General features: G+C 36.4%; 1 protein-coding gene across 1 annotated transcript in view; it reads right to left on the bottom strand.

Annotated features, from left to right (window-relative positions):
• Window positions 1-1872: 1872 nt before the first annotated feature.
• LOC6502028 (protein no-on-transient A) overlaps window positions 1873-15229 on the bottom strand; it is a 54453-nt gene continuing 41096 nt past the window's right edge. Inside the window, exon 5 of the mRNA XM_032456078.2 lies at window positions 1873-2106. Within this exon, the coding sequence (XP_032311969.1) occupies window positions 1888-2106 (219 nt within the window). The 3' untranslated portion in view covers window positions 1873-1887. The remainder of the gene's footprint in view (window positions 2107-15229) is intronic.

Below are 15229 nucleotides of genomic sequence, written 5' to 3'. Positions count from 1 at the left end.
TCCGACTTATATACTACCTGCAAGGAAAAAAAGGATGTGTGCAAAGTTTCAACTCGATAACTCCAAATCTGAGAGACTAGTTGGCGTAGAAACCGACAGACAGACGGACAGACGGACCGACGGACAGACGGACATGCTTATATCGACTCAGGGGGTGATTCTGATCAAGAATATATATACTTTATAGGGTCGGAGATGTCTCCTTCACTGCGTTGCACACTTTTGACCAAAATTATAATACCCTCTGCAAGGGTATAATAAGAATGGAAAGCTAACTTCGGGCGGAGCCGAAGTTGATATACCCTTGCAGTTAAAGTTTGTGCCATTTCCGATCGTTCAGTTATATGGCGGCTATCGGATATAGTCGGCCGATCCTGATGAAATTTGGCAGAACAAAATTTAATGCGTAGAAAGTCCCATTATTTTAGCTTAAAAGACACCAAAGTTATGCCAATTTCGATTTAAAACTGAGAGACTAGTTTTCGTAGAAACAGACAGACAGACGGATATGCTCATATCGACTCAGAAAGTGATCCTGATAAAGAATATATATACTTTATAGGGTCGGATATGTCTCCTAGAAAGAAGTCCTATCTGTCTAACTTAAAAAACACCAAAGTTATGCCAAATCCGATCGTTCTATGACAGCTATAGGATATAGCCAAATTTCATAAGGATCGGCCGATTCATAAGGATCGGTGATTTTTTATTAAAATGATTTAACCTTTTACACACCCGAAATACATTGAATAAATTACCGCGTTCATATAACATAATTCTAATCTGTTCTGCCAAATTTCATAAGGATCAGCCGACTATATCCTATTGCTGCCATATAACTGAACGATCGGAACTGGCACAGTAGTTGACAATGCATTCATTGCAGTGAAATAAACTAATAATCTGATAAGAAATTCACAGTCATTAGCAATCGCATCGTTTCTTTTACATTATTGTTGTATTCTTTGGTTATAAGCAGATATTACAAATAGTGAATCAATGCAATTTAACTCTCTTTACGAAAATTATTTAAAACAGGAAAGGAAAGCTAACTTCGGTCGGAGCCGAAGTTTATATACCCTTGCAGTTGAGTCGCAGTCCGCTAGGTGGCGACACGCATTTTCTATTATTAGATAAATAGCGGATCGTATATAGTCGGCCGATCCTTATGAAATTTGGCATATTGAATTATTTTGCCCAAAGAGGAATCCATTGAAACTCCCATCCTTCTAACTTGAAAAACAACGAAGTTATGGCATTTCTGATCAATCAGTTATATGACAGCTATAGGATATAGACGGCCGATCCTTATAAAATTTGGCAGATCATATAGGTTGGCCCAAATTAGAATGCACAGAAAGGAAGCTAAAGGATATACCATGCAAAGAAAAAAAAAATTACACACACGGCTCATACAAATTTATTGAACAGTGACGTTGCGTATACGCAACAGAGGAAGGAAATGGGTTACGCTATAAGGATCGATCCAACATTCCTATTCCTATTAGAAAATTGATTTGATGGTGAAATTCTCATAAGGATCGGCCAACTATATTCGATCTATTTATAATACTGTAAGCTTCTACCTAACTGCAAAGGTATATTAACTTCGGGTCCGCCCCGAATTTGGGGGATTAGAGTATAATTTACCTACAAATTTTGTCAGCTTTGTTGTCTGGTGCATTATGGGCCAATCAGAACAACTTTTTTTCTGGATAGCACGACCAACAAACGATGTTTAAAGTTTTACCTTCAGGTTCCTACAATCATTGCCACTATAACTTTACATAAGCAAGGACTCATAATTATATTTTGTGGACTGGACCTGAAAAAATGTATCAAGGCGAAGGAAGATAGGGGAAACTATATACGTTAACAAAAATTTTATTAAAAGAGGTACAACGATTTTTTAGGTTTTTTATTATATATTCTTGTATTATTATGGAGTCTGTGTTTTTTTGAAAAATATTTATATATAACAAATTTTGTTAAACAGCAAACTGGGGGGATTTCAGTGAACACCTTAGCCGCTGATTCCGTATGATGAATTGTAGTAATGTCATCTGAGGCACCGTTTATGGATTTATCTTCAATATCTTTGACCCCCTGTAAGCAAAAACTAAATTAGTCATAATTGTCGTTATTTTATAATAGGATGAAATGTTTTTCATTTCTATGTAAACTTCCAAACAAAGAAAAATTGACAAAAACGTATGGATCGCTAAAAACCAATATCTTCAGTAATTTAATGTAACAAACATCTATAGTGAACAGATGTGTTATTACACTAAGAAATAAGTTTACCTGATGTACATACTGAGCTTTACAGCCAATCAATTGGACTTCATTTGGAAAAAAGACACCATATTGTGATTTTGATAGGATATGTTTTGTAAAAGCTAAAGAGCTTTTCGGGAGGAATAGCAAATCTTAAACAAAACCCCAAATGTCCATATACAGAATATTATTCGGATCCAGAATTGCATTATTATTATGCATGAAATCTACATATGTACATATATGCATTTAATTCGTGTATATTTTCTTTTTTTTAACAAAGGGTCCATTTGTAATGTGCTTGAAGCATAATATTATGATTATTTAGCCAAATTCTTAAAAAAAAGTGCATAATAAAACATACCAAACCCACATATTTTGCCGATATTTTACAATAAAAAAAGAAAGGTAAGCTTACTTCGGACGGAGCCAAAGATTATATACCCTTGCAGTTAAGTAGCAACTTATAGTATTATATATATATCGGATCGTATATAGTTGGCCGATCCTTGTGAGAATTTCACCATCGAATCAATTTCCTAATAAAAATGTTGGAAACAGCCCCAAGCATCTTTAAAAATAGCAAGGTTGTGCCATTTCCATCTGTACCAAGTCCCACCTTTCTAACTTAAAAAAAACCAAAGTTATGACATTTCCGATCAATCAGTTATATGGCAGCTATAGTCAACTTATCCCGGCCGTTCCGTGAGAGGCTAGTTTGCGTAAGAACGGAAAGACGGACATGCTTATATCGACTCAGGTGGTCCTGAAGTCAAGAATATATATACTCTATAGGGTCGGAGATGTATCCTTGACTGCGTTGCACACTTCTGACCAAAATTAACATATAATACCCTCTGCAAGGGTATAAAAATCCCTCGGTTAATACCTTGTAAATGATATCTCGTTCGTGAGAAAAACATTGTTGTGTGAAAAACGAGTTAAAAGGTTTGCGCTCTTCCTATACCTGTCCTCGAGCGCGAAACCCATGTAACCCCTTAAGTAGCAGCTTATATTATTATATATATATATCTGTTGGTATATAGTTGGTCTATCCTAAACAGAATGTCACTCAAATCAATTTTCGAATAAAAATGTTGGAAACATCCCCAAAAGTCTTCAAAAAAAAAAAGGTCGTGTCATTTTTGATCGTTCAGTTATATGGCAGCTGTAGGACATAGTCGGATCCTAATGAAAATTGGCAGAACGGATTATTTTTCCCTATGGAATACGTAGAATGTCCCAGCCTACCTGCTTAAAAAACACCAAAGTTATGGCATACGGTCAATCAGTTTTATGGAAGCTATAAGATTTATGTAAGATATACTGATCACTGTGAATAGGAGAGAAGGATGTGTGCAATGTTTGATGTCGATAGCTTAAAAAAACTAGATTGCGTAAATACAGACAAACAGACAGAGGGACTGACGGAAGAATATACATATATACTTTATGAGGTCGGAGATGTCTCCTTCACTGCATTACAAACTTTTGACCAAAGTTATAATACCCTCTGCTAGTGTATAAAAAGGACTAATATGAAATGTTTAGAATATTACCTATTTCCTATTTACCTTCCTCGTGACAGCCGATTCACACAGTCGCCAATAAAACTAATATAAATTTTTGTATTTACCCAGCAGTACCAGTCACCCATGAATCACCCGTGCGTCCCCCTGATCACCCGTGAATCAGCCCTGAAATCTAGAACCAGCTGCCATGAATTATGTAATGAATAATTTGAAAATGTCCTCTCGGCCCCGGATTCGATTTTAGACATGAATCAGCCCTGATTCCGAATCTGGATTCAGGAGTGAAAATTGTTTCGAAATTAGCTCTGAGTCAGACCTGAATTTCAGAGCTGGATCAGCCCAAAAAAAAATCATGATTCCGCGCTGAAAATCGAGGCTAAATAGGACCGCATTCATGACCCAAAATCAAAGAATAATATTTCCCCTTATAATCTCCTAATTTGATTATAATTTTTTTTAATGTATTCCCTAACAACTTTTGTTAATTTATATTTTACCAAATGTAAACTAAATTAATATGTTAAGTAATATTACATTATTAATATTGCAAGCTATATTTAATAATTACTCACCCTCCACTGGGATTTGAACCTAAGTGCTTTCGTATTCTGGACGGACACGCAAGCCTTTAAGCTATCAAGGAATCGCGCGTAGTTTGTGATAGACCTCTACAAATTGGCATGCTTAAAACAATCTCAATTATTAAGTCCCATTAAAAAAAAATTAATATAACAGTTCATTTTCAGACTGCGATATTAAAAAAAAACAAGAAAGGAAAGCTAACTTCGGGCGGAGCCGAAGTTGATATACCCTTGCAGTTCAGCCGCAGTCCGCTAGGTGGCGCCACGCATCTTATATTATTAGATATATAGAAGATCGTATATAGTCGGCCGATCCTTATGAAATTTGGCAAATCAGATTATTTTGTCCAAAATAGAATCTGTACCAAGTCCCATCTTTCTAACTTAAAAAACACCAAAGTTATGCCAATTCCGATCGTTGTATGACAGCTATAGGATATAGTCGGTCGATCCTTATGAAATTTTGTACATAAGATATGTTGGTCAAATAAAGTGGAAAGTCCCAACCCTCTATCTTAAAAAACAACGAAGTTATGGCATTTCCGATCAATCAGTTATATGGCAGCTATAGGATATAGTCCCGGTCGATCCCGGCCGTTCCGACTTATATACTACCTGCAAGGAAAAAAAGGATGTGTGCAAAGTTTCAACTCGATAACTCCAAATCTGAGAGACTAGTTGGCGTAGAAACCGACAGACAGACGGACAGACGGACCGACGGACAGACGGACATGCTTATATCGACTCAGGGGGTGATTCTGATCAAGAATATATATACTTTATAGGGTCGGAGATGTCTCCTTCACTGCGTTGCACACTTTTGACCAAAATTATAATACCCTCTGCAAGGGTATAATAAGAATGGAAAGCTAACTTCGGGCGGAGCCGAAGTTGATATACCCTTGCAGTTAAAGTTTGTGCCATTTCCGATCGTTCAGTTATATGGCGGCTATCGGATATAGTCGGCCGATCCTGATGAAATTTGGCAGAACAAAATTTAATGCGTAGAAAGTCCCATTATTTTAGCTTAAAAGACACCAAAGTTATGCCAATTTCGATTTAAAACTGAGAGACTAGTTTTCGTAGAAACAGACAGACAGACGGATATGCTCATATCGACTCAGAAAGTGATCCTGATAAAGAATATATATACTTTATAGGGTCGGATATGTCTCCTAGAAAGAAGTCCTATCTGTCTAACTTAAAAAACACCAAAGTTATGCCAAATCCGATCGTTCTATGACAGCTATAGGATATAGTCGGCCGATCCTTATGAAATTTTGTACATAAGATATTTTGGTCAAATATAACATGTGTGGAAAGTCCCAACCCTCTCACTTAAAAAACACCAAAGTTATGGCATTTCCGATCAATCAGTTATATGGCAGCTATAGGATATAGTCGGCCGATCCCGGCCGTTCCGACTTATATACTGCCTGCAAAGGAAAGAAGGATGTGTGCAAAGTTTCAACTCGATAGCTTTAAAACTGAGAGACTAGTTTGCGTAGAAACAGACAGACGGACAGACGGACATGCTTATATCGACTCAGGAGGTGATCCTGATCAAGAATATATATACTTTATAGGGTCGGAGATGTCTCCTTCACTGCGTTGCACACTTTTGACCAAAATTATAATACCCTCTGCAAGGGTATAAAAATATTAGTGATCACTGATCAATAACGAATATCGATTATACGTAATTTCGAACTCTAGCAGCAGCAGAGGGCCGGCAGAATTACTTCGCCTGTTTTGTTTTGACGTTCGAAAGGCTAACATTACGGAATTATTTTTGTTTTTCGCCCGAACTTTGACATTACGTCCAGACGAGGCGGTGACATGAATTTTGGTACTGCTGGGTAGGTAAAGCTAAGTTTCACACGGGTCTACGTAAAGTTAATATCTTCACATATCAGACTGTACTATATCTTGAGTATGCGGATTATCATAAATAAAAGTTATACAAGATATAAGAAAAAACAAGAAAGGAAAGCTAACTTCGGGCGGAGCCGAAGTTGATATACCCTTGCACTTAAGGTTGTGCCATTTCTGATCGTTCAGGTATATGGCGGCTATCGTATAGAGTCTGCCGATCCTTATGAAATTTGGCAGAACAAATAAGATTGCCCAAAATGTATCTGTAGAAGTTATGGCATTTTCGATCAATCAGTTATATGGTAGCTATAGGATATAGTCGACCGATCCGACTTATATACTGCCTGCAAACAAAAGAAGAATGTGTGCAAAGTTTCAACTCAATAGCTCTAAAACTGAGAGACTAGTTTTCGTAGAAACCGACAGACAGACGGACACACGGACATGCTTATATCGACTCAGGAGGTGATCCTGATCAAGAATATATATACTTTATAGGGTCGGAGATGGCTCCTTCACTGCGTTGCACACTTTTGGCCAAAATTATAATACCCTCTGCAAGTGTATAATAAAAAAGGGAATAACACCCAATATGGGTTTCTCAAAATAATAGGAGCGTTCAAGCAAATTCTCTCAGAACTTGTGAAAATAATATATAACGATAAACTATAGTTATATTTAGCAATTTAATGTTAAATGTAATAAAAAAAAAAACTATAATTAGTACTTCGTGGCACCACCTTTATTGGCTATCACTGCCGCACAGCGCCTTGGCATGGAATCCACCAATTTCTGGCGTCTTTCGGGACGAATCGAGCTCCAACAGGCCTTTAAAATTTCCCAAAGCTCGGAACATTAGTTGAGTGCCTTTGTGCGACTGCCTTTTCAACATCTGTCCACAAATTTTCGATCGGATTCAGATCGGGAGACTGGGCGGGCCATTCTAGTACTGCAATCTTATTTTCTGCAAACCATTTCTTAGCCACTTTACTTGTGTGCTTTGGGTCATTGTCTTGCTGGAAGACCCAAAGCAGTGGCATTTCTTCGCTAGCATAAGGCAGCATTGTTTCTTGCATTATTTGGACATATCCAGGACCATCCATAATATTTTTATTCCAATATATTGGACCTACGCCATAATACGAGAAACATGCCCATCGTTTTAATGCAATATTTGGCATTAAATTCGGTGTTAGGTGGTCTTCTAACGTACTGTCGAGATCCTTTGCCACCATAAAGGACTATTTTCGACTCATCCGACCACAAGATGTTACGCAATTTTTCAGCTGACTAGTTGACATGGCTCTTTGCAAATTTCATTCTTGCGGCTATGTGCTTCTTGGTGTGGAATGGAATTTTCCGTGGAATGTGGGCTGTCAAATTTTGCTTCTTTAAAAGACGGCTTATAGTTGGGATACTTGCGTCCAAGTATCCAAGTATGCTTTTTGGAGTACCTTGCAACACGTGTAGCGTGTTTATCGGTTAGAACTTGGGGTCGGCCGCGGGTTTCCGGCTTGGGTGAAAATTTTAGTGCATTTCGGATAATGAAAGCACCGCATCCAATAATTTGTTGTACTTCCTTGTACGTTTTCCCACTTGAAATCAAGTTTTTAATCAAATCACGCCGCTCAGGCGTGCAGTGTTTGCTACGACCCATTGCTTCAAATTTTCGATCTTACACGTTAAAATTGTAGTTGCAATAAATCTTTCTATACTTTTAAACCCTTATTTTAAGAATTACCTTTTTTTGCGCTCTGAGAAGATTAAAATGGCACACTCCTATTATTTTGATGAACGCAAAATGAAGTTTGCTTACGAATTTGAGTAATTCTCAGAAAACGAAGATAGTATAATGAAAAAATAACGGTACCTCAGAACAAATTTGGAAAAAGAAATGAAATTGAAAAAAATGAACGCATAACATTGCTACAGAAGGGACAAGTGCATATGCAAAAGCACTCCTATTTGTTTGAAAACAGCTGTATATACTTTATTGGGTCGGAGATGTCTCCTTCCCTGCGTTGCACACTTTTGACTAAAATTATAATACCTGCAAGGGTATAAAAAAAATTATTTACCACAAAATTGTATTTATTTTACCATTTAGAAGTTTGGAATACATAAGTTTTTGAATTTAAAAAGTTGTTTTTAATTTTTTAACGTAAGCTTAGGTATAATAAAAAAAAATTGTAAACAACAGGATAACTAGCAGTAGTTTATGATTCCGTTTCTTAAAAATTTTCGTAATGTAATGAATCAATTTTATTCTCATGATACTCTCGGTAAATTTCGTCAAACTTCTCTGCGGGTTATATTCGTAAAACACCACACGTCACGGGACTCCATGGACTAATGCTGCACAGGCTTGCTTTATAGAGTCCAGGATGATCCTTTCGTTTCGTATTGAAACTAACATATCCTGTAAGGGTAATTCAAAAATATTTTTTGATTTTTGGCAGAACACATCATTCAATTACTACTTTATTGTACCTTGTGTTGTCCGAAATTAAGGTCAATTGAAAAGCTGACAAGGAATCGTGCCAATCAATCTTAAAAACGAAATTTTAAGAAAGGAGCACGATTAAAAAGCACGACTTATTTTGACTGTAATATTCTAGATATTTTGTAAATATAAATATGGTAATAATATTTAAGTGACAGATTATATTATAAAATATATATCGCAAATATCGGATATATTTGGCGGATATATATATAGCTTTTAATCATATTGAATAATAAATATCTGATTAAAATTAATAACCTGATTAATATAAAGTGTAATAAAGTATAATCTTCTATTTTTTTATATTTTAGCACAATCTTATTAAACTTCTAATAGGCCTTTGTTACAATAACTTCTGGACATCGTGTTATATTTTCAGATTATTCGCAAATGCCAACATTTTCAACTTGTTTTTTACGCCTGCGCACAAGTTTTCTGTGGCATTCAAGCTCTACCACTAATAAAAATTTATTTGTTTGTCCTCAAAAATGGGACCACAAACATTTATGTTTCCTTCGACTCATTATATTCTTAAACTTTTTAATGATAAGAACAATTTTTATCAGTAAAAATTTGTCAATATGTATTTAGCATAGCTTGCAAATAACTGTCGACCGTTTTTTTTCTTGTGCTCTCGTTGCGAGTTCATACTCTTTCGCTCTCGCTCTGAGCAAGAGACTTTTGCTTTCATTATTTCTGTTTCCTGTTGAGCGTTTTCGTTGAGCTCTTTTTATTTCGGTCGTTCGATGAGCAGTGCGTAAAGAGTGGACAGAGAAACGATCGCACAAAGAGGTCAGCAAAAGACCGATTGACCGAAAAACTCAACGCAAACGGTCTTTACATTTACTTTCGTTGTTGTTGCAATTAATGTATTTCCTGTGCAAAACGAACGCTTGTGAATGTATACCAATACATATGCATAGAAATAAAAAGAACAATTTAATTTTATTTTCAAATATTTTTGTTAACAAGTTTCATTTTGATTCCATGTTCCATATAACATAATGCTACCAAACAGAAAACAAAATCCTCACACACTTAATTCACGATTGCAATTAAACGTTTAACGATTTGCTTGCCTATGCGTGTTAATGTAAACCAATGCATACACAAAAGATTTTTTGCTGCACCGAACACGACAAAACGGTCTTGGAACAACCGAAACAAAACAGAATAGAAAACAAGAAAGGAAAGCTAACTTCGAGCGGAGCCGAAGTTGATATACCCTTGCAGTTCAGTCGCAGTCCGCTAGGTGGCGCCACGCATCTTATATTATTAGATATATAGCGGATCGTATATACTCGGCCGATCCTTATGAAATTTGGCATATTGAATTATTTTGTCCAAAGAGTAATCTGTACCAAGTCCCATCTTTCTAACTTAAAAACACCAAAGTTATGCCAATTCCGATCGTTCTATGACAGCTATAGGATATAGTCGGCCGATCCTTATAAAATTTTGTACATACGATATTTTGGCCAAATATAACATGTGTCGAAAGTCCCAACCCTCTAACTTAAAAAAAAACAAGAAAGGAAAGCTAACTTCGGGCGGAGCCGAAGTTGATATACCCTTGCAGTTCAGTCGCAGTCCGCTAGGTGGCGCCACGCATCTTATATTATTAGATATATAGCGGATCGTATATAGTCGGCCGATCCTTATGAAATTTGGCATATCGAATTATTTTGCCAAAAGAGTAATCTGTACCAAATCCCATCTTTCTAACTTAAAAAACACCAAAGTTATGCCAAATCCGATCGTTCTATGACAGCTATAGGATATAGTCGGCCGATCCTTATGAAATTTTGTACATAAGATATTTTGGTCAAATATAACATGTGTGGAAAGTCCCAACCCTCTCACTTAAAAAACCAAAGTTATGGCATTTCCGATCAATCAGTTATATGGCAGCTATAGGATATAGTCGGCCGATCCCGGCCGTTCCGACTTATATACTGCCTGCAAAGGAAAGAAGGATGTGTGCAAAGTTTCAACTCGATAGCTTTAAAACTGAGAGACTAGTTTGCGTAGAAACAGACAGACGGACAGACGGACAGACGGACATGCTTATATCGACTCAGGAGGTGATCCTGATCAAGAATATATATACTTTATAGGGTCGGAGATGTCTCCTTCACTGCGTTGCACACTTTTGACCAAAATTATAATACCCTCTGCAAGGGTATAAAAATATTAGTGATCACTGATCAATAACGAATATCGATTATACGTAATTTCGAACTCTAGCAGCAGCAGAGGGCCGGCAGAATTACTTCGCCTGTTTTGTTTTGACGTTCGAAAGGCTAACATTACGGAATTATTTTTGTTTTTCGCCCGAACTTTGACATTACGTCTAGACGAGGCGGTGACATGAATTTTGGTACTGCTGGGTAGGTAAAGCTAAGTTTCACACGCGTCTACGTAAAGTTAATATCTTCACATATCAGACTGTACTATATCTTGAGTATGCGGATTATCATAAATAAAAGTTATACAAGATACAAGAAAAAACAAGAAAGGAAAGCTAACTTCGGGCGGAGCCGAAGTTGATATACCCTTGCACTTAAGGTTGTGCCATTTCTGATCGTTCAGGTATATGGCGGCTATCGTATATAGTCTGCCGATCCTTATGAAATTTGGCAGAACAAATAAGATTGCCCAAAATGTATCTGTAGAAGTTATGGCATTTTCGATCAATCAGTTATATGGTAGCTATAGGATATAGTCGACCGATCCGACTTATATACTGCCTGCAAACAAAAGAAGAATGTGTGCAAAGTTTCAACTCAATAGCTCTAAAACTGAGAGACTAGTTTTCGTAGAAACCGACAGACAGACGGACACACGGACATGCTTATATCGACTCAGGAGGTGATGCTGATCAAGAATATATATACTTTATAGGGTCGGAGATGGCTCCTTCACTGCGTTGCACACTTTTGGCCAAAATTATAATACCCTCTGCAAGTGTATAATAAAAAAGGGAATAACACCCAATATGGGTTTCTCAAAATAATAGGAGCGTTCAAGCAAATTCTCTCAGAACTTGTGAAAATAATATATAACGATAAACTATAGTTATATTTAGCAATTTAATGTTAAATGTAATAAAAAAAAAAACTATAATTAGTACTTCGTGGCACCACCTTTATTGGCTATCACTGCCGCACAGCGCCTTGGCATGGAATCCACCAATTTCTGGCGTCTTTCGGGACGAATCGAGCTCCAACAGGCCTTTAAAATTTCCCAAAGCTCGGAACATTAGTTGAGTGCCTTTGTGCGACTGCCTTTTCAACATCTGTCCACAAATTTTCGATCGGATTCAGATCGGGAGACTGGGCGGGCCATTCTAGTACTGCAATCTTATTTTCTGCAAACCATTTCTTAGCCACTTTACTTGTGTGCTTTGGGTCATTGTCTTGCTGGAAGACCCAAAGCAGTGGCATTTCTTCGCTAGCATAAGGCAGCATTGTTTCTTGCATTATTTGGACATATCCAGGACCATCCATAATATTTTTATTCCAATATATTGGACCTACGCCATAATACGAGAAACATGCCCATCGTTTTAATGCAATATTTGGCATTAAATTCGGTGTTAGGTGGTCTTCTAACGTACTGTCGAGATCCTTTGCCACCATAAAGGACTATTTTCGACTCATCCGACCACAAGATGTTACGCAATTTTTCAGCTGACTAGTTGACATGGCTCTTTGCAAATTTCATTCTTGCGGCTATGTGCTTCTTGGTGTGGAATGGAATTTTCCGTGGAATGTGGGCTGTCAAATTTTGCTTCTTTAAAAGACGGCTTATAGTTGGGATACTTGCGTCCAAGTTAAGCTCATCCTTAATTTCTTTGCAGCTTGCAAAAGGATGCTTTTTGGAGTACCTTGCAACACGTGTAGCGTGTTTATCGGTTAGAACTTGGGGTCGGCCGCGGGTTTCCGGCTTGGGTGAAAATTTTAGTGCATTTCGGATAATGAAAGCACCGCATCCAATAATTTGTTGTACTTCCTTGTACGTTTTCCCACTTGAAATCAAGTTTTTAATCAAATCACGCCGCTCAGGCGTGCAGTGTTTGCTACGACCCATTGCTTCAAATTTTCGATCTTACACGTTAAAATTGTAGTTGCAATAAATCTTTCTATACTTTTAAACCCTTATTTTAAGAATTACCTTTTTTTGCGCTCTGAGAAGATTAAAATGGCACACTCCTATTATTTTGATGAACGCAAAATGAAGTTTGCTTACGAATTTGAGTAATTCTCAGAAAACGAAGATAGTATAATGAAAAAATAACGGTACCTCAGAACAAATTTGGAAAAAGAAATGAAATTGAAAAAAATGAACGCATAACATTGCTACAGAAGGGACAAGTGCATATGCAAAAGCACTCCTATTTGTTTGAAAACAGCTGTATATACTTTATTGGGTCGGAGATGTCTCCTTCCCTGCGTTGCACACTTTTGACTAAAATTATAATACCTGCAAGGGTATAAAAAAAATTATTTACCACAAAATTGTATTTATTTTACCATTTAGAAGTTTGGAATACATAAGTTTTTGAATTTAAAAAGTTGTTTTTAATTTTTTAACGTAAGCTTAGGTATAATAAAAAAAAATTGTAAACAACAGGATAACTAGCAGTAGTTTATGATTCCGTTTCTTAAAAATTTTCGTAATGTAATGAATCAATTTTATTCTCATGATACTCTCGGTAAATTTCGTCAAACTTCTCTGCGGGTTATATTCGTAAAACACCACACGTCACGGGACTCCATGGACTAATGCTGCACAGGCTTGCTTTATAGAGTCCAGGATGATCCTTTCGTTTCGTATTGAAACTAACATATCCTGTAAGGGTAATTCAAAAATATTTTTTGATTTTTGGCAGAACACATCATTCAATTACTACTTTATTGTACCTTGTGTTGTCCGAAATTAAGGTCAATTGAAAAGCTGACAAGGAATCGTGCCAATCAATCTTAAAAACGAAATTTTAAGAAAGGAGCACGATTAAAAAGCACGACTTATTTTGACTGTAATATTCTAGATATTTTGTAAATATAAATATGGTAATAATATTTAAGTGACAGATTATATTATAAAATATATATCGCAAATATCGGATATATTTGGCGGATATATATATAGCTTTTAATCATATTGAATAATAAATATCTGATTAAAATTAATAACCTGATTAATATAAAGTGTAATAAAGTATAATCTTCTATTTTTTTATATTTTAGCACAATCTTATTAAACTTCTAATAGGCCTTTGTTACAATAACTTCTGGACATCGTGTTATATTTTCAGATTATTCGCAAATGCCAACATTTTCAACTTGTTTTTTACGCCTGCGCACAAGTTTTCTGTGGCATTCAAGCTCTACCACTAATAAAAATTTATTTGTTTGTCCTCAAAAATGGGACCACAAACATTTATGTTTCCTTCGACTCATTATATTCTTAAACTTTTTAATGATAAGAACAATTTTTATCAGTAAAAATTTGTCAATATGTATTTAGCATAGCTTGCAAATAACTGTCGACCGTTTTTTTTCTTGTGCTCTCGTTGCGAGTTCATACTCTTTCGCTCTCGCTCTGAGCAAGAGACTTTTGCTTTCATTATTTCTGTTTCCTGTTGAGCGTTTTCGTTGAGCTCTTTTTATTTCGGTCGTTCGATGAGCAGTGCGTAAAGAGTGGACAGAGAAACGATCGCACAAAGAGGTCAGCAAAAGACCGATTGACCGAAAAACTCAACGCAAACGGTCTTTACATTTACTTTCGTTGTTGTTGCAATTAATGTATTTCCTGTGCAAAACGAACGCTTGTGAATGTATACCAATACATATGCATAGAAATAAAAAGAACAATTTAATTTTATTTTCAAATATTTTTGTTAACAAGTTTCATTTTGATTCCATGTTCCATATAACATAATGCTACCAAACAGAAAACAAAATCCTCACACACTTAATTCACGATTGCAATTAAACGTTTAACGATTTGCTTGCCTATGCGTGTTAATGTAAACCAATGCATACACAAAAGATTTTTTGCTGCACCGAACACGACAAAACGGTCTTGGAACAACCGAAACAAAACAGAATAGAAAACAAGAAAGGAAAGCTAACTTCGAGCGGAGCCGAAGTTGATATACCCTTGCAGTTCAGTCGCAGTCCGCTAGGTGGCGCCACGCATCTTATATTATTAGATATATAGCGGATCGTATATACTCGGCCGATCCTTATGAAATTTGGCATATTGAATTATTTTGTCCAAAGAGTAATCTGTACCAAGTCCCATCTTTCTAACTTAAAAACACCAAAGTTATGCCAATTCCGATCGTTCTATGACAGCTATAGGATATAGTCGGCCGATCCTTATAAAATTTTGTACATACGATATTTTGGCCAAATATAACATGTGTCGAAAGTCCCAACCCTCTAACT

This window comes from Drosophila ananassae, chromosome XR, assembly GCF_017639315.1.
Source record: "Drosophila ananassae strain 14024-0371.13 chromosome XR, ASM1763931v2, whole genome shotgun sequence".
In the NCBI taxonomy this organism is placed as follows: domain Eukaryota; kingdom Metazoa; phylum Arthropoda; class Insecta; order Diptera; family Drosophilidae; genus Drosophila; species Drosophila ananassae.
Note: the sequence above shows the minus strand (reverse complement) of the source record. Positions and strands in the feature narration are given on the sequence as shown.